The sequence below is a fragment of the Lepisosteus oculatus genome, chromosome 29 (assembly GCF_040954835.1).
Source record: "Lepisosteus oculatus isolate fLepOcu1 chromosome 29, fLepOcu1.hap2, whole genome shotgun sequence".
Lineage (NCBI taxonomy): Eukaryota > Metazoa > Chordata > Actinopteri > Semionotiformes > Lepisosteidae > Lepisosteus > Lepisosteus oculatus.
Genome location: NC_090724.1, coordinates 8,217,069 through 8,241,580, shown reverse-complemented (window position 1 = coordinate 8,241,580; position 24,512 = coordinate 8,217,069). Strand labels below are relative to the sequence as shown.

The following is a 24,512-nucleotide window of genomic DNA, read 5'->3' as shown; positions in this document are numbered from 1 at the left end:
TTTTGCATCTCATCTGAAGGATGGCACCGTTTTACAGTACAGTTAAATTGGCCTAATTAGCTCAGTACTGGTCCAATGTAACCACATGCACTGATCTTTTGCTTATTAAAACCTGCTGGCCTGGAGAGCTGCATCATCCATCGAAGAGGTAGTCCTGGCTATCGCACTTTCCCCCAGAGCAACACACTCCGTCCCACTCCTGGTGAAGTTTTTATGGAGGATTAAGATGAAAGTATACACTAGAGACCATCGCTTGAACAATTTAGATATTTATTTCAGCTTCTTCTCTCTCTCAGCTTCCCAATAGGAAAGAACGGTCCATTCACACACACACACACACAGCCTCTCTCCCGCGAGGCTGGACAATGAGGTCATCTCACTCCTTTCACTTCTGAGACAAGCAGTTCAGCACAAGAACAAAGCCCTTCGGGGGGCAGTCAGACATGGTGTTTTTTCTCCTCTTTTTAAATTAAATAAGCAAATTGGAGGTACTGGCAGCAATACCTAGAACTCTAGCACCTTTTACAGAAGCTTTACAGATGTCCGGAGGAAAATTGGCAGGGGTGCAAGATGGCCAAGTTTGATTTAGTCCTTATCGAAGAGTGGAAACAAGACACACCGATCTCATCTTTCACCTTCACACGGCACCCCACTGCTTTAAAACTGTTAATTGACAAAATACAGCTGGAATTCTAACAGTTTTAAAAATAACTTTCAAGCACTTAAAAAAAATCCTCCAGAGGATTCTCAAGGTTCCGCCTTTTTATACAACAAGAAGTCCCAACAACAAAAAAAAAATGTAAGAAAAAAAAAACATGACAGTGCGCTCCTGCGACTATCCTTAAAAAAAAAAAAAAAGACCAATCCTGGGGTCTGGTCTCTGGGACGTCCCGCCTTTACAAAGCAAACAACACTACCAAACAGAACAGCTACAGCAAACTTAACAAAAAAAACAACAACAAACGGATTATTTTTATTTTCTCAGGCAAATGTCCGCAAACAGGAGAGCCCTGTGCCCAGGCCAGAGCCGGGCGCCGCTTACCCCAGCACCAGCTCTAGTGGAAGCCGTTCTGCAGCAGCGGCGCGTGGTACCCGTTGTCAAGGGCGACGGGCTTCTTGATGGCTGCCGTGGGAACGGTGATGCTGTTGCACTCCTGGGGCAGACAGCCGCTGCGCGTCTTGTGCTCAAGCTGCATGTGATTCTGTGGGGGGAGCCCGAGGCAGGCTCTGTGGGGGTGGGGGGGGACAAAAGTTTGAGGATTTTGAAATCAACATTCTCACCTAGAAGGCACTACAGTCCATGGCTTGGAACCACAGCACTTGCTATCTTCCTATTCCACTCCTCTCATCCTGGGCTTCCATCTGTACACTGGACACTCTATGGCTGACGGGGCTGTCTCCCGCTCTAAGGATATCGGCGTTGCCTTGCCCAACCTCATTCAAATCAAGACTCAAAACCTTGTTCTTTAGAAGGGCTTTAGTTAACTGGTTCTGTGTCTGCCCCTTTGCTTTCCTACTCTATTTCAAACCCTTGTGTAATTCATGTTTTTTAAATTTTACTTCTTACTGCAAAGTGCTTCGAGACACCACTTTTAAAAGGTGATACTGTATATAAAATTATTGAGAGATGCAGGAAGCCCAACACATTCCTTTTCTGGTACACCTGGGTACCTCCATGATAATCACCTTGTATTTAGCACAGCAGGGGTAGGCAAACCATTTCCCACTAATTATGCAAACAAAATCATTAATTCAATAACATAAGGTCTATTATAATGCTGGCTATAACTCCAGTGCTAAAGTGCCAGAATCCATCAGGTTTTCTAATTTGAGGAAAAACCACCACCAGGGGAAGTTTTAAGCTAATAATGATCTCACTTGGGTCATTAAGAGCAGCACTGGAAAATAAACCTGGAGACACTGAGGCCCTAGAGACTGGAGTTGTGGACCACAGAGCAATGGGTTGATGTGGGGAGGGGAAACCACACGAACCTCATGATGTTCTCAATGCAGGCGCGCTGCCTGAAGAGGGCGTTGACCACCGGTGCCCCCTGTGGGACGAGGGGTGCCTTGCACAGGTAGCTGAGCACCGAGAGCACGCTGTGGAAGGTCTGGAAGTCGGGGCTGTCCTCCGTGCGGAATGTGATGCGCTGGCACAGCTCCGTCAGGATCACCAAATCCAGGATGATGGGGCTGGCCAGCAGGGAGTCCTGCACCAAAACAGGTGGCACACGGTGCCCATCAGCTCTTCCTGCTGCTCAGAGCTCATTTACCGATTCGGCACCTCCGGGAGACCCGAGAGGAACCTTCCCTACCCCCCTCCCCCCCGCTGGCAACCAGCCAAGTAAAAAGCTAGTGAGGCTGGAAGTTCAAATCTCCAAATCAGTTTATTTCTTAAGCAAGGTAAGACCACCCAGGTCGATAGCAGCATTACTGGGATTGACCGGGGGTCTTCCTTTGGGTTAATCCCCTACAGCGAATCTGATGAAGTCTTGAGTTTCTAGAGTGCTAACGAGCCACTTAATGGATTCGCTTACAATAGAAAATGTTTTATAAAATCGCTCTCTCCAGCTCAACGCGAGACAGGGCTCCTCCTCTTCCCACTGAGATTCTAGTCAGGTGCTCACCTCGCAGGTGTTGTGGATGACGATGGTGTTGGTGCCCCCCAGCATGATCTCGGAGGTGTACTCGTCCATGGCCCGCTTGCTGTCGCCCACATAGGGCACATACTTGATCACCACCTGCGGGGGAACATTCAGAGACTTGTCAGAGCGCCCCCCTTTACTCCCAGAAATGTGAACAGATAAGAGGTTCCCATTTGGTAGTAGCAGTTCAGTGCTCCAAGAACCTCATCCATCTGGGTCTCGTGCAAAAACACAAACCTCCCGTTTTTCTACGCCTTCGGATGTAAATTCCCCCCCCAAAAAAAACCCGGCCACCTGAACCCATTGCAACCCCATCACTCCCTTCTCTGCTGCCTGCGCCTGGCCCTGGGAGAAGGCAGAATTTGGCCTGACCAAGCAACACTGGGCGAGGTCAGTCCTGCCCAGACACCGATCCAGAAGTTCTGCAAAAGCCTTTAGGCAAAATCCCATCAAAGCTGTGGCTTCTGCTCGTCAGGAATAAAACCTTCGACACTCATCTGGGGAATGTCTCTCAATCGCAGAGAATCAGCCCCGCTATGCTATCAGTAACACAAGCTAGTTTTTCTTTTTTATACCACCTGTCCTGCTGGCTGGTAACTCATTTCTGCACGAGCGCTGCGGAGGTTCAGTGCACACTCGCGCAGGAGCTCCGGCATGATCTCCTCCTGCCAGGGCAGGGGGTGCTCACGAGACTCGGACACCCCCTAGTGCTGATGATTAAACAGAACAACTCTAAATCCTTTCCAAGGCCTTTCAGATCAGGCCCGATACGTTCGCTTCCCCAAAGTGCATTGCAAGCACGCATCGCTATGACAACGGAGGTAAAGAGCTGGCAATGGCCACAGCCTCGGGGGGCTCAGATCCCCCTGCACCCCCACACTGCCCGCCTGCACTCTGGCTCATCCAGCCTCAGTACACAGCCCCCAGCCCTGGACCTCACACACCTGCACTGAGCAGCCCCGCTCTCAGCCTGCCCCTGCACTGCACGCCTGGGCACCCCCCCCGGGACTCACACAGTGGTCTGGCTTCTCCCCGTCGGGGTACAGCATGCGGTTTGACTGCACCACGTCGTCCACCACGTTGCTCTTGGAGATCTCCTTGGAGCGGAACTGCTGGGGTGCCGACAGGTTCAGGCCGTCGTTGTTCCCCAGGTGGTTGTAGCTCACGATGGAGCTGGGCTGCAAAACACACACACAGCCCTCGGGCTGCCTCACTCCGTCGGCCATGACCGCCTCTGCCTGCTCTCTGCAGCGTGAAAGGGAGCACCGTCTCTGGAGGTACGGGTTCCGCTCGGGTGCCAATATGATCCTGTCCTTAGAAAGGAGGCTCAGTGGTTGACGGAAGGAAATCTCACCTCAAACTATAGATCACACGTGGCTCAGAGACCAGTTTTTCTCCGAACCCCTCCAATGGAAAAGAAACAACGAATGGGGATTTGGAGGCAAGGGCAGCATGGTGGTACAGTGGTTGGCATTGCTGCCCTGTAGTGCTGGGCCCCTGGGCTCAAGAGGGCTCTAAAGCAGAGCTGCTGGGGGGGGGGATTGGGGGGGAGCTTGCATGTTCCTCCCTGTGTTCAGATGGGTAACCTCTGGCTGCTCTGGTTTCCTCCCAGAGTCCAAAGAAATCCCAGTAGGTTAACTGGTCCTCGTGTGTGTGTGTGTGTGTGTGTGTGTGTGTGTGTGTGTGTGTGTGTGTGTGTCCTGTGAGGAACTGGCGTCCCATCCAGGGTGTACCCGGTCTTGTGCCCATTGCATGCTGGGACAGGCTCCGGCTCCTCCAGGACCCTGACTTGGATGCTGTGGTCAGACCATGCAGGGAAGGAGGGATGGACCCGGGGCAAAGGGAGAGGACCAGCCCCAGCAAGGCCGCCCAGGCTCACCTTGATGCCAGCGCCAACCAGGAAGTCCACCAGCACGGACTTGAGCTTGGTCTGGCCGGACTTGAAGTCGTCGCCGGCGATGAAGACCCCTCTCTGCACGGCCAGCTCCACGGCCCCGGGGACGAAGGTGTTCTGCGGGGAGCCGTTGATGTAGGCGCAGCCCTCCAGGATACTGGCCACCGCGAAGAGGGTGGAGGGGGACACCTCACCTCCTGCCTGGAGAACAGCAGGCGCAGACTGAGCACGGGGTACAGGACAGACAGCGGGGGTGTGGTGGCTCTGTGGCTCAGGATCTGCGCCTGTGGCTGGGAGGTTGCTGGTTCAAATCCCACGGCCGGCAGAGGAATCCTACTCCATTGGGCCCCTGAGCAAGGCCCTTAACCCCAGCTGCTCCAGGGGTGCTGTATAAATGGCTGACCCTGCGCTCTGACCCCCAGCTTCTCTCCCTGTCTGTGTGTCTCATGGAGAGCAAGCTGGGGTCTGCGAAAAGAAATTCCTAATGCACGAAATTGTATAGGGCCAATAAAGTGTTCCGATCTTATCCAGCAGGATACTGAGCAGCTTGAGCTAGGCACCAATTCTATATTGTGCAAAATACGATACTGAGGCTTTTATTTAAGTGATGTCTGTCTCTGCCCCTTCGCATCTTCTACTGCATCCTAAACCCCTCTGTGATTTTTAAAACTCTTTCCTGTTAAGTGCTTTAAAATATATTTAGAAGCTCCACATAAAATAAAGTAATGATTATTTATAGTAAGAGGTTTATTCCATGCTGAAATGAGAAGAAAGAAAACAACGTTTCGGCCATGGAGTCTTCTTCAGGTGTGAGCTACCTTTTCTCTCTTCTCTTTTCAGCAGGGAATAAACCTCTTACTTGTTCCTTTGCAGCCTACGCAGCTCCCCACCTGAATTATTTATATACAAGTGATCGTACTCCCATTTTCCTGCTGGTCCAGTAGCTGTAGCTGCTCTGTATATCCCAACATCCATCCCAACCAGAGCCCTGCTCTCTACATGGTGACAAAATATGCCTGTTTCAGTTGAGGAAACACAGGACTGCTTCTTTAACTCTCTCAAGTCCGAGTTCTCTCACAGTAAAACCCCTGAGGTCTGACACATACCTGAAACAGTATTTTACAACACATGGACACCACTGTTACTTGGTAGATGGACTACCAGTTATTAGCAGGTTTTCTGCCCTCAGGTTACTGGCAAACAGGTCACAACAAAACCGATGTGAACTGTAGTCTGCAACCACTCCCCCAGTTCTTGCAAAACAGACCGAGCCCTTGAGAATCCAGTCCTACAGGTCTGCCACCACCTGGGGGCCATGAGAACAGCACCCAGGAGCAGCTGTGGTGACCTGACCAGCACAGCAGCTCAAGCCACTGGGCAGCATGTCAACCCAAAGGAGGGAAATGGAAAAACAGACTGGACAAGAACAAGGTCAGGCTGAGGTCATGGCAGGGTCTACACCCCAGTCACGTCTGAAGGTGAGGAATCATGGGAGCCAGCAGCAAGGGACAGGGACATGACAGCAGCTTCATGGGCAAACTGCAACAGACCACACTCCAGGTGGGGTCAGAGGTTAGTCAACACGCCCCCCCCCGCACAAGCTCAGGCTACAGTCCTTGCGAAGTAAGCCCAGGCCGTGCCGGCTGCCCTCTCTCACCTGGATGGTTTTGAGCAGGTTCTGCGCGGTGTCGTTCACACCAGGGACGATGTCGCAGAAGCGCTCGGTGTTGGCCGTCCACAGCACGATCACCTTGTCCACTCTGCTCTGCTGCCTGAAGTCCCGGATATCCTTTCGGATTTGCTCCATCTGCAACACAGAGAGGCAGGCGGCCTTCAGCCCAGTCCTTCAAGCGCTGAGAAAAGCAGGCTTCCTCAGTGCATCATGGGAGAAGATTGGGACTTGACCAGATATGAATGCTCAGTGCTAGATCACAAACGGTTCTATTTTTTCCCCCCTCCCCTGACAAATTTGCTTAAAATATTTTCTTAAAAATTATATACAGAATTGATTCACAGGTGAAGTTAAAAAAGCAAAACAGGGTGACATCAAATTTTAATCGTCTGGAGCTCCCACTCAACAATTGTGGAAGCTCTCACTTGAGAGAGGGATACCTCCTTGATTTAGGAGTATTCATTCCCCCCCACCCCACCCAAAGTACTGCTGCTGCCGCCCTACACTGATCTCATGCAGAACGGTGCTCTATGTCACAGCTGTGTCTACATGAAGGCTGGCAGGAAGCAGAGTTATGGGCTCCCCTGGTCCAGCAGGGCGGCGCCCTGCTCCGACAGCCCAGATATCAGTCTGTCCCCCTACCTGCTCCTCCATGCTCCCCCCGAGGACATTGTCAGCTCTCTCCCCCTGATTGGCTGCGATAAACTCGGGGATGTAGATGGAGGGACGGGGCTTCAGTTTGGCCATGTGGGGGCGCAGTTGCTCCTGCAGGGACCAGTCCAGGACCTGGGCACGCTCCATAGCCCTGGCCAGATCCAGTGAGGAGATGTCCCATCCTGCAGACCAGGAGGCACACGAGCCAGTTAGACACTTAGAACTTACTCTTTTTCCAGTCCAGTAAAATGTTTTATTAATGGCTGTATACAGAGAATCATATAATAAATACAGAGCATGCACAAAGAAACACCATGCGTTACAGAACTGCAAGTTAACCAATTCAACAGAAGCTGCATAAGAAATAACTGAATGTACAAAAGGTAGGAAATAATGCAATACCAAGTACAGTTATTGCTTCTTTAATTGCACTATTCACCATATTCCGATGATCAATTCAGCCTCTGGTGTGCAGCAAATAAACGCTTCTTTTCACACGCGCAACAAGCACTGGCAGAGACAGGAAGAGGAAGAGGGGTGCTCAGGAGTCTCGCCCTGGGGCGAGAGCGCTGCCTGTGGCGTTTTTACCTGCAGCACCGACACCTGGGAGTGTTTCTCTCTGCTGTACTGAGGTGGGTGCAAAAGCATCAGACAGGAACACCCACTCCCCACCTACCATCGAAGACGATGTCGTTGGGGTGCACCATGGGCAGCAGGTCATGGAAGGGCACGAAGACGTCGCCCTCGGGCCCGGTTCCCAGGCACACAGTGGAGGCCTGGAGCAAAGAGCCGAAGTAGTTGGCTTTCTAAAGAGCGGAGAGAGAAAGGCAGCAACACAGTCAGATTCTGCTCCCGGTTTAGGTGCAAAGATGAAGCATCCCAGACAAAGGGGACCGCAAACACCACGGCGGCGTATTCAAGTACCCGTTCTGACCCAGTGTCCCATGAAATGAACACGATATCCTGGTCTACTCCCGCTCTGCATTGCCAGCCTGCGTTACAGCTGGAACAAATTAACAAGGTAAAATACAGAAGTGCTCATTGCTTTGTGCAACAGTAGAACACCCAGTAATCCAAGATGCAAATAGAAGTTGTAAATTATAACTCGAGCGACAATTAACAAGACGGGTCTTGCTCCAGGTCCTGGATCCTGGATTTGAGGGCGGCAGGGTCCAGTAGTTCACATCTCCGATTCTATTTCGCCAAGAAGTTGTTTCAATTAGCAACCAGGAAAAAGGGATGTACTGTGCACACACACATCATCCAAGTGTATTTTGTATTTTAGTTGCTTCATGAGAGCAATCAATTGATTTTTTTTGAAGGGGTGCACTATTTGGAACGGTGGCGGCGGCCCTACACCCCCTCACCTTCCAGCCCGTCTTGGTCCTCCAGCTCAGGCCCAGCCTGTTGGCCAGCACGGCTGCGGTCACCGTGGTGCCGTTGTTGCCGCCCCAGCCCACCAGCATCACGCCCAGCTTGGGCAGCTTCCTCTCGGTGCGGAAGGTGTAGTGCGTGCTGCGCGGCGTCACCTGCGGCCGACGGGAGACACGGGGGGTCAGCGCCCGGCTCGGAGCCGCACTGCGGCCTGCCCAGTCGAGGAGATCATGACTACTGCAAGATGTCCTGGACTGGACCACTACTGGCGTTAAACATAAGGAGCTGAATAATAATAATAATAATAAAAAAATAATAATAATTCCTCACACTTAAAGAGCTTTTCTGGACACTCCACTCAAAGTCCTTTACAGGTCATGGGGATCCCCTCCACCACCACCAGTGTGCAGCCCCACCTGGGTGATGCTCCAGTCTGCTCCCCACACACCAGCTCTCAGTGGGGAGGAGAGCAGAGTGATGAAGCCAGTTCAGAGATGGGGATTATTAGGAGGCCATGACTGGTAAAGGCCAGGGGGAAATTTGGCCAGGACACTGGGGGTTACACCCATACCCTTTACGAAAAAAGCCCTGAGATTTTTTAATGACCAGAGAGAGTCAGGACCTCAGTCTCATCCAAAGGACGGCGCCTGTTTACAGTACCTATGTCCCCGTCACTATACTGGGGCACTAGGACCCACACAGACTGCAGGGTGAGCGCCCCCTGTTGGTCCCTCTAACACCTCTTCCAGCAGCAGCCTTAGCGTTCCTTCAGTGGGCTGCCAGCTGTGAGCTGCAGGATGACGGAGCCACAGGCACAAGTGGGCACAGGAGCTCGGCTCTGTTACCTTGTACGTGCCATTGTCCCGGGAGACAGCGCTGGTGTGGTAGGAGTACTGTGCCTCGATGTAACGCTCAGTGTATTTCACATTGGAGCTGTCCACTCGGATCTGTGTGGCCATGGTGGAGACCTGCAAAGCACAATAAAAAGACTTCCAGCATTTCCCGATGGGTACTGACCGACGCAATCATGCAGTTACGGTGGCTTTGTGTGCAAGAGAGATCCTCATTGAGGGCTGGATGACTAAATGTAAAAGAGCAAATGCTTTAAACTGCGCAGCACATAAAATGACAGCAAGGACAAAAGACCCCAGCAATAAATAACTTAAGCAGCGCAGTGATTTTCCTCTTCAAAGAAATGTCATTGCACAAAGGTTGAATCTTGGTCTGTCGTACAAAAAAAAAAAAAAGATGTTAAACCCTGCAGTGCGCACACGCACCTCCTAATCTCATGTACAGTCAAGTCCTTCTCGGATTAGATACTGGAATCCCATTGGACGAAAGCCCGTGACGTACTTCTTATCCCCGCGGCCAATCACAAGGCGCAGAGCAGCCAGTACTTTTCCGTGCTGCATTTCTTTCCTACGGGGGGACTACAGACGCCGAACTTGCGTTCCAGAAAGTTCCTCTTCGAAGACCCGCAGAGAATCTCAATGACCTGAACTCGCATAACCGCGAGGACAACGCGACACAGCAGATATCCACGAGCTTCCACGACTGACAGATCCGAAGCGATAGTTTCTGTGCATTACAGCCCAGTAATGTGTCGACAGAAAACCTGCCTCGCTGCTCTGATTTTGTATGAATTTTGATGAATGAAAAACATGCAGTCCGTTCATTCTACAGTAGTTGCCTCATTTTACACGTTTAAATTAAACAGATTCCTGCAAATACAGCCTACGTAACACGCAAGGTAGCGTTTACATATAGACCATTTTAGAACTCTTCCTTCTTCCTGAAAAGGAGCAATAGATGTATGGTTCACACTATTTTTACTTGCCCTAAGGTGTCGTCATTTATAACCTTTAACCAACATTGACCGCACGCTAATGCAAAATACACACATTTCACATTATCATGGCGTGATAATACACATAAAAACTGTTGGTACCATAACGTCCTTGCTTTGATTTCGAATAACATCGCTTGACTGCGGGTATTCGGCAGCCCTGTTATTTTCCACCAGACAAAGCAAGCAGGACAGTGGTGACGTCACCCCGCGCCTCGGCCAATGGGCGCCCATGTTTACTTCCGTTCCGCAATGCACGTGACGGCATGCCGACTGCACGAGTCTTCCAGAAAGCTCTTTCCGAGTTGAGCTACTTCTGGTGGGTGGGGAGCACGATTTTCGACAGCGGTGGTTCCTAACCGCAGGCTGCTTCCCCTCTCCGGAGCTCGGTACTACGAAGAGTCGGAAACTCTGAATCCCGGGCCTGCCGGCTGGTACCTGGTGCCACAGTCCAGCAGTTTCCCAGACGCCACCACTCGGATGAACGGTTCATTTTGCAAGTGCATTCCATTGAATGACACCGTCTTCAGCCTGAGGCGGGCCGTGATGGGGGCTAATTTAGGAACACTTGATTAATTAAATCTAGAACCCGTGCTGACCGGTAAATGTAAACATGAATATCCCAGTTTGTCCTCTTCTCCTATCCCGGTGATGTTAGCATTGCTTCTAAGGAGAGTTATTACGCGTCACGTGTTTAATCGCTAGGTTATAACCTTGCCCGGAAGTTCACCTCACACCCAGATCTGCACACATACCAAAACACAGCCCGGAGCACGGAGCGCGTCTCTACAAGGTCACACCTGTGTGAACAGCACGGCTACAGACCTGCTCCCACTGTCTGTGGAGTGACAGCGTTTTTCCGAGGTAGTTTCTCGTATTTCCTCAGTTTTCTGCAGTTCAAATACAGCGTCTACAGGGCATCGCACTAACAGGCTAGGCTAAATCATCTTCAACGAAACACGAAGACACTAGTAAAAGAAAAAAGCCTACCTTTATTACAGTCTGGGATTATGACGCACAAAGGGAAGGCCGAAAATGCAAACGGATGCTGTAGTCTTCGTTCCGACAGCGAGTGCAGAGATGAGTCTCTCTGGGAAGCCGATTAGCGTCTGAGACAGACGTAGACGAGATGAGGAGAAGCGGAGTTTGCAGACCGGCTGCGAGACACACCACACCAAGCGATGTGCGCGTTTTGTTCAAATTGTCGGACTGCGACGCCTCAGCTGACTCCCGGCACTTATAGAAAAAGGCCCCGCCCCGCCGGGCCCCTTCGCCCCGCCCCCCGGGGTGGTGTGATGCTCGCTGACACGAACTTGAAGCAGCATCCGCGCGGCGGACGCGTTGTCCTGAGAACCGAGCCGCTGCGCATGCGTAACGAGCGCGCCGCAGCCTGCGACAGAGCTGAGATTCCTCGTGGGAGCCGGAAGCGGCTTTTCTGAAGACTCTGGAAGCTTTGCATCGACTCCTCTGGTTGAAAAACAGTGCTGCCGTCTTCTAAGTCCGCAGCCGACTCGTTTGCGGAAAGCGTCTGTACTGTGTTGTGCAAATAAACACGGGACACGTCCATCCGTAGCAGGGCGGCTAATGTCGCACTTCTGTCATTTTTAAGATGGGTAACACAGTCTCTCTTAATTAACAATAAAATTCTTCTGGGCGGGAGCCCGCTGGCCCGTAGCACAGTGAGGGGTGAACTTCAGCCTCACCAGAAGGTTCTAGACTATAGGCATCTTTCAGTTAGCGCCTGGTTTAAAGGTAGAGAACACGCAGCAGTTTGACTTCTGTTCCACGTAGTTCAGTACATTCTTTGAGGATCGAGGGACATTGTGGCTGCAGGGTGTCCAGTCCTGGTCCTGGAGGTGTCAGTGTGTCTGCAGGGTGTCCAGTCCTGGTCCTGGAGGTGTCAGTGTGTCTGCAGGGTGTCCAGTCCTGGTCCTGGAGGTCAGTGTGTCTGCAGGGTGTCCAGTCCTTGTCCTGGAGGGGTCAGTGTGTCCTTCCCCATGGTCACATGCTTGTTCTGGTTTTCTCCTACACCTCAAAGACGTGTTCCAGGTTAATTGGGATCTCAAACCCCCCCCTTGTGTACAGGATACTGTACTGTACGTAGAGTAGCGCTCCAGCTCACTCTCTCTTATTCAAGATGGATGGTCACAGGCCTGCTCTGTACAGGTCTGATTCCATTCGGTGACGAGGGCACAGATTAAACCAAAGCCGAGCATGATTACTCCAATTAAGCAATTAAAGCCGTTGGATGATGCATATGCAACAAGCATGTGCACATTGTTTCAATTAACAACCAAGAAAAAGGGGATGCAACTTCTTAGCAAAATAAAATCAGAGATGTTAAACATTGGACCCTGCTGCCCTCAAATACAGGATCAAGGACAAAGCAAGACCTGTCTTGCTAATTATCACCCAAGTTATAATTGACAACTTAATTTGCACCTTGGATTACTGGGTGTTGTACTGTTGCACAAAGCAATTAGGATTCTGTATTGCACAATTCATTTTGTAACATTTTTCTGTTGGACGGATGACATTGCAGACCTTGGCGGCAGTGGGGCAAAAATTTTCCTAAAGCAAAGCAGGAGCAGTGCTGGTGTTGCAACGCTCAGCAGAGCACCGCTCCAAATTCAAGGAAAGGCGGACAAGTAGATCGGCTCGGAGTCTTTCTAGGAATGCGGCGTGACACGCCCAGTCCTGCTGGCCTCAGGCACTCCTTTTACACCAGTCCTGCTTCTTCACCGGCCTGAGGAATCTGCCAGGAATGAGGCCTGTGCTGTACGAAACCCGAGAGCTCTCACCGACCACAGATTCCCAGCGGATGGGCTCTGCACAAAACGCATTTCCCTCAACTGGGGGGGGGGGGGGGGGAGGATAAGCAGGCGGCCTTCCTCTCCTCAATACAGAGACACGTGGAGGAAAGCACATTCCTGTTGGGAAAAAACCAGAACAGATACCAGCAGTGCCAATGTTTCTGCTCTCAAATTCGCGCTGGCCGTTTCCGGAAATTTCCCAGCCTGTGCTGTCAAGTTGCACAATCCCTGTACAGAGGGCAGCTGTGCTACTGCAAGTGCTGGAAAATGGAAAATTCCACAGAAATTCCCTGCAGGGCCTGCTGCCCAGAGAGCAAGACTGAGAAGAGACTGTGTCTTACAAGGCTACTGCCTGCACTGCTTATTGCACGTCAGTCTGCCGAGACCCGTTTCGGGTTAACGAGATCAAATCCCCTTAACCTGCTCCCCTTCGGCGGGGCTGCAGGATCGAACCGGAGTTGTGGGAGAGGAGGAGGGGACATGCCCTGGGGGTCTGGCATGCAGCTGAGGGCTTACAGGAGTGCACTCCCCCAGGCAGCAGATCGCTGATTTTCCTGACTTGGCATATTCCACAACGTTCCTCGCTGATGGAATTAAACGCAGTTCTGGCCCTCCTGCTGCAGGACTGTCTGACTCCAAGCAGGGCCAAGTGATGATGCCACTACAGAAGAACAGCCTGCTCTTCAGCTTGCAGGGCTCATCAGTTTCATGCTCCGCGTTCCAGTTCACCAGCTAGATCAGCGCATCAAGGCCAGGCTACTTCTTTCTGGGAAGGGCCGTTTGTGAAATGGACTCCAAGCCGGGGTGGAAAATCCCCAGGAAAGAGCTGAAACGCATGCAAACTAACCAGTCAGACTGTGAAGGTTATAAGGGGTGGTCAGTAAGAAAAAATGGCTCTTTAGTACTACGAAAACAGGAGAGTGCCGAAAAGTACATTTAGAAGACATCCCAAGTAGTTAATCTCAACGTAGGTTAACCCCTCGCAGCAATCAGACTAGCAACTATACCAGCTCTGGTTTACAGATGACTTTGAAGTGCAAGCAACACAAAGGACTGTTTCTGCAAAGATTCATGTGACCCTTTGGGAACATTAGTTATGCTTTTCTAGTTAGCAAGGAGACAGAATCTATCCCTATACCATACCTTTTAATTTGTGTACTTTAAACGTTATGCATAGAGTATTTGCACAGCACCCTGAGTTTATAATTGAATGTTTGGGCTCCGGAGTTCTGGGATCAAATTCAGGTCAGTGTACAGGCCTGAACGTGGATCTGCAATGAATAAATCTTACTGCTTCAAAGGAAAAAAATTCAGTCCAGTCCAGATTGAACTGTCCGGTTCTGAGCAAATCCTCCTACTGCATCTCAACTTTCCAGTAAGTCAAAGTGAGAGGGAGGAAAAAAAAAGGCACAGGATCTGCATTTCAAGCACCTAAACAAGATGAGGTGCATCTAAAGACACGTCAACAGATTAGCATTTTGTTTTGCAAAACAAAAGAAAGCGGAACTAACCAGAGATGGCCACCATGAACAAGCTTCAGCCGGGTATCCTGAAATATTGCAGGCAAACTAGCAATGAAAAGAGTTGTGGGTGAAAGACGGCATGTCAGTCCGCATCTTCCAGCTTGACTCCTCTACTCCCATCACCACCCTGGCCTTCTGCCGTTTCCCACAATGCCCCTCAGAACAGAGGCTAAAGTCAACGCCAGCAGGCATCAGGGCACGGTTGGAAAGAAATTGCACACGGACCACTGAAGACCTGAAAACACCTGGAATCTTCCAGTGTACTGCAATGGCACAGCCTCAGCTAGGAGCAGAGAGCTCTGTTCCTTGCCGTTTTTCTAGAGCATTCCCTGGTAGCAGGAGGGGAGAGAGAGAGAGAAAAAGCACAATGGGGGAAAAAAAAAAAAATTTTAAAGGCAATTTTTATAATAGATATATGCAGTGTGGACTAAATCACTGCACCCTCCTGGCTTCTAATCTTTGAAAAAAAGCAAGTGGAAAAATCCTAGAGATTTGGAACGAGGAGGGGGGCAGGGGGGTTGAGAGAGGATTGTGAGAACAATAGAGGTTATGTAACAGAAGGCAACTGAGTGAACGAGAGAGGGAAGCTACGAGAAAATCGGGGGGGGGGGGGGGGGGAGCAGAGCTTCAGAAAGACGGAAGATGCCGTAGAGGCCCTGCGTCGCTGGGACAGGGATTGGCAGCGGATGGAACCAATGCCAGCGGAGCATCAGCTGCAGGGAGTTTCTTCAGTGCTGGCGCCGGGATGTGCAGTTAGCACGGAGAGGCCAAGCAGAGAGAGTCTCTGAGTGTGCTGCATAAGGATCTCCGCCGACCCATCAGTATTAACAGCTTGCACACATTTAAGGAGCGCTGCTCACTCACTTTATTATATACCGGATTGCCCAATTTCTTTTCTAAAGGGCATGAAATGCTCTGTACAGTGCATTGATGGCTACACTCAAAGGTGTTTTGGCTGCAGTAGCAAAACGGTGACAGACACAAGATTCGATAAACCAGAAAACCTGGTTCTGAGCATCCATTGACATACTGCAGCAGCAGGACGAGAGAGATGCATATATACTGTAAACACACCAAAACAAAAAGGTGAATTTCACTTTTATTTATATATTTTTTAATACAACAATTTACTTGGACCCACAAATGGGTTACATTTGGAAAAAGAAATATTCACAAACTGTCTCCATTCTGAAACAGTCAAATACAGTCATCGGTTCCCTTAAGAAAAAAAAAAACATTAAACCCTTCAAACAGCACTGTCCAGCAGACAGCGTTTCAGCTGTTTCTCACAGAGTCTGGGGTAGCTCACGGCTCCAGTGTGCATTAACACTCAGTTACAGCTGTGGGTTACAAGAGGCCAATAGCGATGCAATAGCTGTCTCTGATTCTGTCCTCTTTGCCATCAGCCCTGGATCCATCTCTTGTGCACATTTCCCTATGCAAGGGGGGTGAATACTTTTTAACAGCAACTGCAATGTGCACTGCTTGCAGCCCAGTCCAGAAATTAATCTATGCAACTGCAAGATTAAATCAAAGGGACTGAAAAGCAGGTGTCTTTGCAAAAATGAAGCCATTCCAAAGACCATAATGTGCTGCATAAAACAAGTTGTGTTTTTTTAAGTTTTAAAAGTGATTTAACTGTTAAGGGTTTAAAGAGGGTGACAATACCTCCACCTACCACAACAGTCACTCTTCCAGTGTCAATTCAATTAACAGGCGAAAATCACTCTGTAGAATTACATGAGAACAAAACCCCTTAATTCCGAAAAGGTTTGCTGAAAACAGTACGAACAGTGATCGAGTCAATATTCCTTTTTTGGTTTTGAAACTGCATGAAAAAAGCACTTTTAGAGCGTATTTGTAACAGCATATATCCTTCCAATACTTTCCAGCTGACTGGTTTTTGGCAAGTCCTCATCAGAAGGACAAGGATCCAGTCATGAACAGTCAGCACAATTCAGATGAAGGACAAGAGTTTGTTTTAAGAAAAACACTGACAGCAAGTTTGCAAGACAGAACAATTGCAATACTTCAGTCTCTTGCTGGTCGCCCTTGATGCATGTTGCCACTGCATGAATGTGCAGATGGAGAATTGGCTTCATAATGGGAGAGCTCCTGAAGTCAAAATGAGAATCTGTAGAGCAGCTGTGAAAGCAATGCCTTGTTAGTGAGCTGGGTAGTCTGTGCACTGGCACAGGCACCATTGCTGTGAGGAAGTGCCCCCTCGTGTGGCCACCAGCTGCACAGCAAGGTCTCCAACTTGTTGAGCAACCTCCCACCGCCAAAAACAGATTTGAAACGCGAGTGCATATACTGTACGAATTCTGCATTTCCACCAGGCAGAAATAAAAATCTTAAAACCAGCATATCTATTCTGACCATGGTTTTAAAGTGCCCCCCCCCCCCCCCCAAGGAAAACAAAAGGGCCAAAGTGATGAAGAAAATGCAATGAAGCCTCCGGTAAAGCAAAACCATGAGGATGCAGAAGCAGCAGATGGAAAAATCCATCAATATTCTCCCGCAACAAGCACTGCTAAGCTTGAAGACTGACCCTCTTTTCCCATGTGGTCCAAAAACAAAAATGTGCAGCACAATGCTGGTGGTGTTTCATTTGAGATCACCCTCAGGTCCTCAGTCAACAGGTGCTGCAGCCTTCCCAGCTTTCACTTCACCTCACGATGGCCTCAAGGCCTCTGGGTTTACAGCAGGGACCTCCCCCTGTGCTCCTGGATAGCTTAGTCATTCAGAGACCAGGGACACCCGTTAAGCAAGTAATCTGTTCAACTAAGAGAAGCACTCAGGAGGAGTTCTATTTTAGTCCTAAATGGATTCTTAATGATTTAATGATCACCTGTTTAATTGATCACAAAGGAGCTGCTCTGCATCTTCAGATGTTAATGGTGAACTACAAAACTCGCCAGACTGAAACTCTCCAGGACCAGGATGAGATACCCCTGCTATACAGGGGCACAGTGAGCTACACAGTGCCACCGTCTTTCAATCAACGAGGGTTCAAACCTTTACCCAGGTCTCGTGGTGTAACAATGCACGGAGATGAAAAGGGTTTTAATAGGACTTTGGATATGCAATGCCCTTTGAGGGGGGAAGTTAAGGTTCTTGGGCAACTAAGTGTCTGAGATGAAGATGGCTTTGTCTTGGTGGCTGTAAACCAACCTTTAAAGAAAAGCTAATCACATTAAACACACACAAGCCTAAAATAATTCCTAGTGATGCATTACAAGCTCTTCCGCAGTCAGTTGATGACCTAGGCTACCTGTTGAATAGTTGTGGGAAAGGGTGCTGCCTGTACTGAAGAGCAATACAAGTGAACTCAGTCCCCCTTCTCACAGTCTTCCCCAGTGACAGAGGAGCCGGATAGTCTGGCCAAGCTGTAGCTGCAGGGCTTTTCCACTGCCTCTCAGCTGCACCATGCACAAACGATGTTGTAATTGCTTGCTTTAGGGGGTAGGCTGCTCAGGTCAGGTCACAAAGCTTTCATCTTTGTGCCTGGCTGCCTGGTATTACTTTGGACTCAAGTAACGCACTGCGACTCTGATCAAGCCCCTGTGAGCATGAAGGAGATTCACAAAGTGCACAGGCACTTTCTAAGGCAGAATCCTGTCGCCATCTCCATTTTATTCCCCCCGAAATGGCTTACCCTCTCTATCAAATCACGATTTTACAACAGAAAAACCCAATATAGCAGATATAGCAAGAAGCCTCAGGGATTTAAATTGACAAAAAGCCTGGATCTTTTCTTTTAAAGACTACTGACAATGTAGGAGTGCAGAGAGCTTTGATGATTGAGAGATTGAAATTCCTTTAATTTAGAATTAGTTTTAAAATGTCTTACATTGCCTTAGTTTTGTACAAACTTGAGAAATGCCAAACCTACATTAGTTTCTTTGCAAGGAAGTTTGGCATCAGAAATGCTCAAAAGGTTTTAAACTTTTCTTTACGCAGCAAATATGCAAACATTAGTACTTGCAAACCTTTTAAACTTGTGCACGGTCTCAAGTCAGCCAAATATGTTTTAAAAATCTAAGGACACATAATGCTAACAGCAAATCACACAAATGGAAGATTGTTTGAATGAAGTATCAAAATCAGCTTTAATCTCATTTTATTTCTTTAAAGCCTGCTTTGGGTTTTTAGCGTTAAAAGTGTTAACCCCTCTGTCAGCTCCACGTGTAAAACAGCTCATTCCTCAAACGCAGTGGGTGATCTTGGCACAGACAGCTCAGGCTGCAGATATCAGGAACATGGACTTAACGAAGGACTCTAAGCAACACATTCTGATGAGCTCTACAAACGCAGTGGAGTCTTTACTGCCCGTGCCTGACAGTAGCAATGTCAAAAATAACACCTTATTCCAAGTACAACAGCGAATCGTTCCATAATGCCGTCAAGTACAGATGCATTGAAAACTAAACACCTGGGGACACTGGGTATGCAGAGGCTGCACGCATCTGATCTACTATACCCTTGAAAAGGCAGGCTCACCCTACCACAGTTTTTTTAGGCTGATGCCAACACTAGTTGCCTGACTGCATGCAGATAGCAGGGTCAGCAGAAGCTGGGGCTGGGGTAGGATGAAGAAGAAACGGTTGCATCAGCAAGGCACAGCTACTTGCTCTCCGAGAGGCAGCCCTTCAGCTGCAGTCATCCCTCACACACGGTAAAGCAGCGTGGCACCAGAGCCAACAGAAAAACCTCAAAGGGCTTAATCATTAACTCGTGCAGCGTTAAATTCATGTTCGCCGAAGCCAACATTCAAAGCAATACATCTAAAAATAGCGACAAACTTCGCACAATGTCTCGAACAGGCCAGGGCAGTTAATGAGAAGAGTTCAAGACTAGTCTTGCACCATAGGCAAATGGAGGGCCCTGGATCTCAAACACACCAGTTTGTGTGTGTGTTTATGTGATGAGAGGCTGTGATGTACATACATTCTTGCACAGACAGAAGCAGGAGTAGGTTTCAGATTTTGATATTCATAGAAGCGTCCCCCCCGCCACGGTCACAAAAGTGTTATTTGATATTAAGATTATTTTTTCTCCCCACCCCCCGCCTACACCTCTACAAACAGAAGATCAATACCGTTGGCAATATGAGCTGGAAAATGAATGGCAGATGAAGGAAAAAAATGTGCCGTTATATCAGTCCACCCTGGCTCCATAAATGCTTCTAGCCACGGACACAGCACACACATGTAAAACCCTCAAGGAAGAGATCTGTATTTTCCTCCAGAGCTCTATGTAGAAGCCATTAAAATCAGAAGTGTTGTAAAGCACCTGACTCTCCAAGAACCACGCCTGAATGCCAAAGGCAAACTTCCATCGGGGATGAGGAAATCTCCTGCTATTTGCCATCATGACTGATCCCCAGGTGCACATGACAAGGCGTTCTCTCACAGTTAAAGTGCTGGATTATTAATGTTCATATAAAAAGTGCATCTAAGATGTAGCCAGTTGGGATCTCAGGGAAATAACTGATGGTGAACTACACTGAACGTTCACAAAAGGAGTCACGGATTGGTTATAAACCAGCAACAGCAGACAGCTTCAAAACTTCAGACTCATTACAGCCATTCAGTTGGGTTCAGTTACACAAGGATTCAAGACCATTAAAATATTAGGGTCAACAATCTTCGAGACCTTCAAGTATGGCAACAGTCGAAATTTCCAACTCAAGAGGACGATTTTGTAAATGCAGAGGCTAGAAATGTTTGCATACAAATGCTTTCCATCTCTACACTCTGTACAATAAATACCAGAACTGTACAGCAACTAACCAGAACTCTTCTCTCAAGATGCATCAAGATTAAGCTTTTTCTTTTGTGCAAATGCTTTAAACACCAGTGCAAGTGTAAGGGAAACCAGCACTGGAGTGTTGAGGTTTATAAGCAACGAATCCATGGTGCTGACTTATAAGAGCAACAATTCAGTGATGAAAGGTGAAACGTAAAGGGCACAACAAAAAGCAAAAGAGGAAAAAAAAAAGTTTTTTGGCATATAAAGCTTTACTGTCACATGACAGAACTTGAGTTTCATGAGAGACTTTTTTAAACATCCTCCGAGTGACAATTAAAGTATCAAATGCTTTGTTTTGACTTGTAGCCACTGCAAAACAGATCACACTGACAATGTTAACCGAGACCTGGGTTATGACCTCAACGTTACCAACAACTGATCCCATCAGGTCAGGCAAACAGACAGAAAGAAACTTGTTCCTTGCTTTTTTTCAAGCAAGTTAGAATCTTCGATGGTGAGCTCGATAACTGCTGCCAGATGATGGTAAGAACATTTAAGGATTAGCACCAGTGCAGGTGCATAACATCCTACTGCTTTCACCAGGGAAAGGTATTTTTAAAAAGTTAAATAGAGCTCCAACAAAGGGTCATGAATTTCTTAGGCAGAATCTGCAAAAAATAATGGCTGACAGGGCAAGAAGACAAAACCAAAAGACTGTTTTGTAGCACTGGTGTGGAGGAGTGTAAAATTCTAACAAATTATAATCCCTATTTAAGTCCAAAAAAAAGAATAAATTAAAAAAAAGGAGTAAATTTAATACAACTTATTCACATGCGTTTGCATCGGAACCTTCCATTTCAACAAAATAGGAAGAAAAAATATTTAAATTCTCTTTTAAATAACTGATAACATTTGGCATACATTCTGCTGAATCCTTATCAAAGCTATGAGCTCCCAGATTCCTAAGCATGAATACTCATTTTTGGGAGATCTCCTAAAGGGTCTGGAATTCCCTTTCACACTTTTAGGAGACTCCTGTGCCTTTTAGGGGAGGGGGGGGGGAGATCAACAACAAAATGAAATTTAAGACAAAGAATTGTAGGTGTGATACTGCCCCCTGGAGTTAGAAACATGCCAGGTCATGCCCTCATTGTGCCTTCTCCGACCACTTCGGTCCCCACTGAGGGCGACCAAGACTCTCCCTTCTTGGCATCTTTGAAACGAAGCGTTTCGGACAGAAGCAGAGTCCGCTCATTCTCTTCCTGGTTTCCAAAACCCCCAGCCCCACCCAAAAAACAAAAAATAACACCAAAAGAAGAGAACAGTACTAGTGCCAGTTCTGCAGTTGCTGTTGATCATATTCTGCTATCAGTTTCTTTATATGTGCAAGCTTGTTGTGTAGATATTCACACCGATTCTTCTCTTGGGTATAGTTTGGATTAGTCTGTAAAGCAAAAAAAAACAAACAACCAAATTAGTCTTGTGATGAAGGATCAATTTGGCTGGGAGTTGCACTTTCATCACTACGATGCTCAGTTTGACTTTACAGTGCCATGAAAATGAGGTTTCTTTGTAGAACCTTACCTTTTTAATTTTACGATACTCTTGCAAAATCTGGTTATGGATTGTCTGTGAAGAGAAAAGAAACATGCATGGGATTTACCTCAATGAAAAAGACCAAAAAACAGGTGCATCACTAAACTTGAATTACAGTTATTAAAAACTACTGATTTCAGAAAGGAAAAAAAATTCCAGGCATTTCTGGTGTCTGACCACAAGCTGAGCCCTGTGATCATGGGTTCAAGCCTTAAGTCACACGCTAGCAGACAGTATATAGGACTTCCTAATACACAAATAGTAGCCGAGTGTCCCCCTCCCCCGAATATAGGAGTATAGGGTGGGATCAGGTGATCAGGACTCGTCCAGCTTTCAGCCTCTTGGGCTCTTGCAGGCATGCTGTGCTGTTACCAAGTGTCGTGCCTCTCCACCAATCAGCACTGATCTGGTGCGGATCTTTTGCCTGTGAGGTGTTAAAAGACGTCTGTCCCGAAGGTGGGTGGGTTGGAGGAGTCTGCACACACTTCCTTGCTCTCCCTCTCTCCATCTTGTACGGTCGAGGGGCTCACAGTTAGGAGCCAAGAGGTGAAAAATACACAAGGACCTATTCTATATGAGGTGGCTTTAAATAAAAAAAAAAGGCTATAAAAAAAACAGCTCCCATTCACTCGATGGGGATTTTATAAGCAAAAATGATTCACTGTTGCTGCAGATCTAGTTGCTCACTGAGCAGCTCCACTGCAGCAGATCGATGAATTTTACATACAGTGAGGTTTGGGGGCAAAAATGGTCTATTTGCAGGCCAGGAAGGTGATGACTGAAGAGTGCAAGGAGATCCCAGACCTCTGGTTGAGAACCCCAGCTGGCTAGAATGAGTGAAAGCCACGACCGCTGGCCAGTCTCCAGAGCAGCGATGTTTAAGGACTCTCTCGTGAGGCCTGCCTTCACACGTATCTTAGGCCAGGGCAAGGACAAGGCTGTCCATCTCGCCAGCTGGCAGAGTGAAGAGCCGTGTACCTTGTACTTGTCTGTGCCTTGCTGGAGCTGTTTCAGCTCCGAGTCGAGCACGGTGAACTGGCGGGTTATGCGCTCTATCCTGGCGTGCAGGCCCCGGTACTCGCTGTACTCCGCGTTGAAGTCGTTCTTGTAGCTCTGCCGCTGCTCCTGGGATGCGATCACGGTGTATTTTCTGCACGCAGGCGGAGGAAGAGAAGGGAGCAGGATGGAAGAGGAGAAGAAGAGAAGGAGGGAAGAGGAGAGGATTGAACAGATGTTTTTTTTTTGGTCTGCCACCTAAGTAAACTGGGCTGGAAGGCGTTTGTTTGAAGAACAAAGTTAAGAGAGGTGCTTACAACAAGTAGTCTGCCATCTCCGATGTTGACTTGGGAACACTGGAGTTGCTGCACACTCCATTCAGGTCTGTGAATAAAGAGGAGGAGAGTGATGTTCACAACTGCATGAACTTCCCCAACAGCTGGTAAAAAGGTTAAGTTCTGTTTTACTTGCGTTGCATGCGATTGTCCTCTAATACAACAGCTACTTACAAGCTTAAGGCAGCCAGTAACTGTTAGGTATGTCCTGCATACCTTAAGTCCTACACATGTGAAAAATAAAGTCTTGAAACTGTTGTCTGAATCTTTAATCCCCCCCCTCCCCCATCGCAAATACTGTACAAAAATATCTCCAGCCTCCCTATCAATAAAATCAGTTCCTACAGACTGATAGCTCTCCCCTCACTGGCACCACAGATCCACAATAGACCAGGACTGGCCAGGGGGAAAAAAAACAAGCCAACCACCTTGACGCTGCGAGAGGCCAAGACTTGTCATTATCTAGCAAGAGTAAAGGATATTCCTCTTCAGACCAACTGGAAGATACCGTTTTCCAGAACTTAACCACCTCTGAACACTCCCAGAGTGTGCAAAAAGGTACCTACAGCATCTCCTAGACTGCTTAGGGGACACAGTCCCCTTCATAGGGGACTTTGAGGTTGCTTCATGATTCAACCTTCAAGAGGAGCTACATGCTTTCTTAGAAAGAATTTAAGAACTATTCACTATACTTGTCCCAGGAAATAGCCTGAACTGAGAAATCCAAGCACCAAATATTCCAGACAGGAATGTAACAATTTGCCAGTTCTGCATTCCAACCCCCAATGCTAGTGATGTAATACAGCAATGTGAACACTAGAGGTCAGCACAGGCTTCAGAGCTTTAGTACTGCAGCATCTCACACCCATGTAATAATAATAATTCCTCACACTTATATAGCGCTTTTCTGGACACTCCACTCAAAGCGCTTTACAGGTAATGGGGATCCCCTCCACCACCACCAGTGTGCAGCCCCACCTGGGTGATGCGCCGTCCGCTCCCCACACACCAGCTCTCAGTGGGGAGGAGAGCAGAGTGATGAAGCCAGTTCAGAGATGGGGATTATTAGGAGGCCATGATTGGTAAAGGCCAGGGGGAAATTTGGGCAGGACGCCGCGGTTACACCCCTACTCTTTTCGAGAAACGCCCTGGGATTTTTAATGACCACAGAGAGTCAGGACCTCGGTTTTACGTCTCATCCGGAAGACGGTGCCTGTTAACAGTATAGTGTCCCTGTCACTATACTGGGGCATTAGGACCCACATGGACCGCAGGGTGAGCGCCCCCCTGATGGCCCCACTAACACCTCTTCCAGCAGCAGCCTTAGTTTTTCCCAGGAGGTCTCTCATCCAGGTACTGACAAGGCTCACACCTGCTTAGCTTCAGTGGGCTGCCAGTTGTGAGTTGCAG

The 24,512-nt window shown here is 48.4% G+C and overlaps 2 protein-coding genes across 3 annotated transcripts in view; both read right to left on the bottom strand.

The window, feature by feature from the left end:
- Nucleotides 1-253: 253 nt before the first annotated feature.
- On the bottom strand, nt 254-11,335 carry LOC102688682 (inositol-3-phosphate synthase 1-A). Of its 2 annotated transcripts, none has more exons than XM_069186028.1 (11): nt 11,076-11,335; nt 9,085-9,207; nt 8,233-8,394; nt 7,542-7,671; nt 6,854-7,047; nt 6,197-6,346; nt 4,525-4,740; nt 3,659-3,823; nt 2,628-2,741; nt 1,993-2,210; nt 254-1,227 (listed from the first exon to the last, which is right to left on the bottom strand). In XM_069186028.1, the coding sequence occupies exons 2-11, from the start codon at nt 9,196-9,198 to the stop codon at nt 1,056-1,058; spliced, it is 1,635 nt and encodes a 544-aa protein (XP_069042129.1). In that variant the 5' UTR covers nt 9,199-9,207; nt 11,076-11,335; the 3' UTR covers nt 254-1,055. The 2 variants fall into 2 exon arrangements, with proteins under 2 accessions (XP_069042129.1, XP_069042130.1); XM_069186029.1 differs by lacking the exon at nt 11,076-11,335 and adding an exon at nt 10,911-11,015.
- A 4,167-nt stretch (nt 11,336-15,502) lies between these two features.
- The window catches only part of ell (elongation factor RNA polymerase II), a 52,569-nt gene continuing 43,559 nt past the window's right edge, over nt 15,503-24,512 (bottom strand). Inside the window, exons 9-12 of the mRNA XM_069186154.1 lie at nt 23,085-23,151; nt 22,750-22,921; nt 21,760-21,804; nt 15,503-21,619 (exon numbers count right to left, since the gene is read on the bottom strand). Coding sequence (XP_069042255.1) covers nt 21,503-21,619; nt 21,760-21,804; nt 22,750-22,921; nt 23,085-23,151 — 401 coding nt within the window. The 3' untranslated portion in view covers nt 15,503-21,502. The remainder of the gene's footprint in view (nt 21,620-21,759; nt 21,805-22,749; nt 22,922-23,084; nt 23,152-24,512) is intronic.

Excerpts from the sequence above, each read along its gene's own strand:
- LOC102688682 (XM_069186028.1), bottom strand. The coding sequence starts at position 9,198 with ATGGCCACACAGATCCGAGTGGACAGCTCCAATGTGAAATACACTGAG. Across the intron at positions 7,672-8,232 it reads GGACCAAGACGGGCTGGAAG|AAAGCCAACTACTTCGGCTC; the intron begins GTGAGGGGGTGT and ends TCCGCTCTTTAG. Across the intron at positions 2,211-2,627 it reads TCATCCACAACACCTGCGAG|GACTCCCTGCTGGCCAGCCC; the intron begins GTGAGCACCTGA and ends GTTTTGGTGCAG.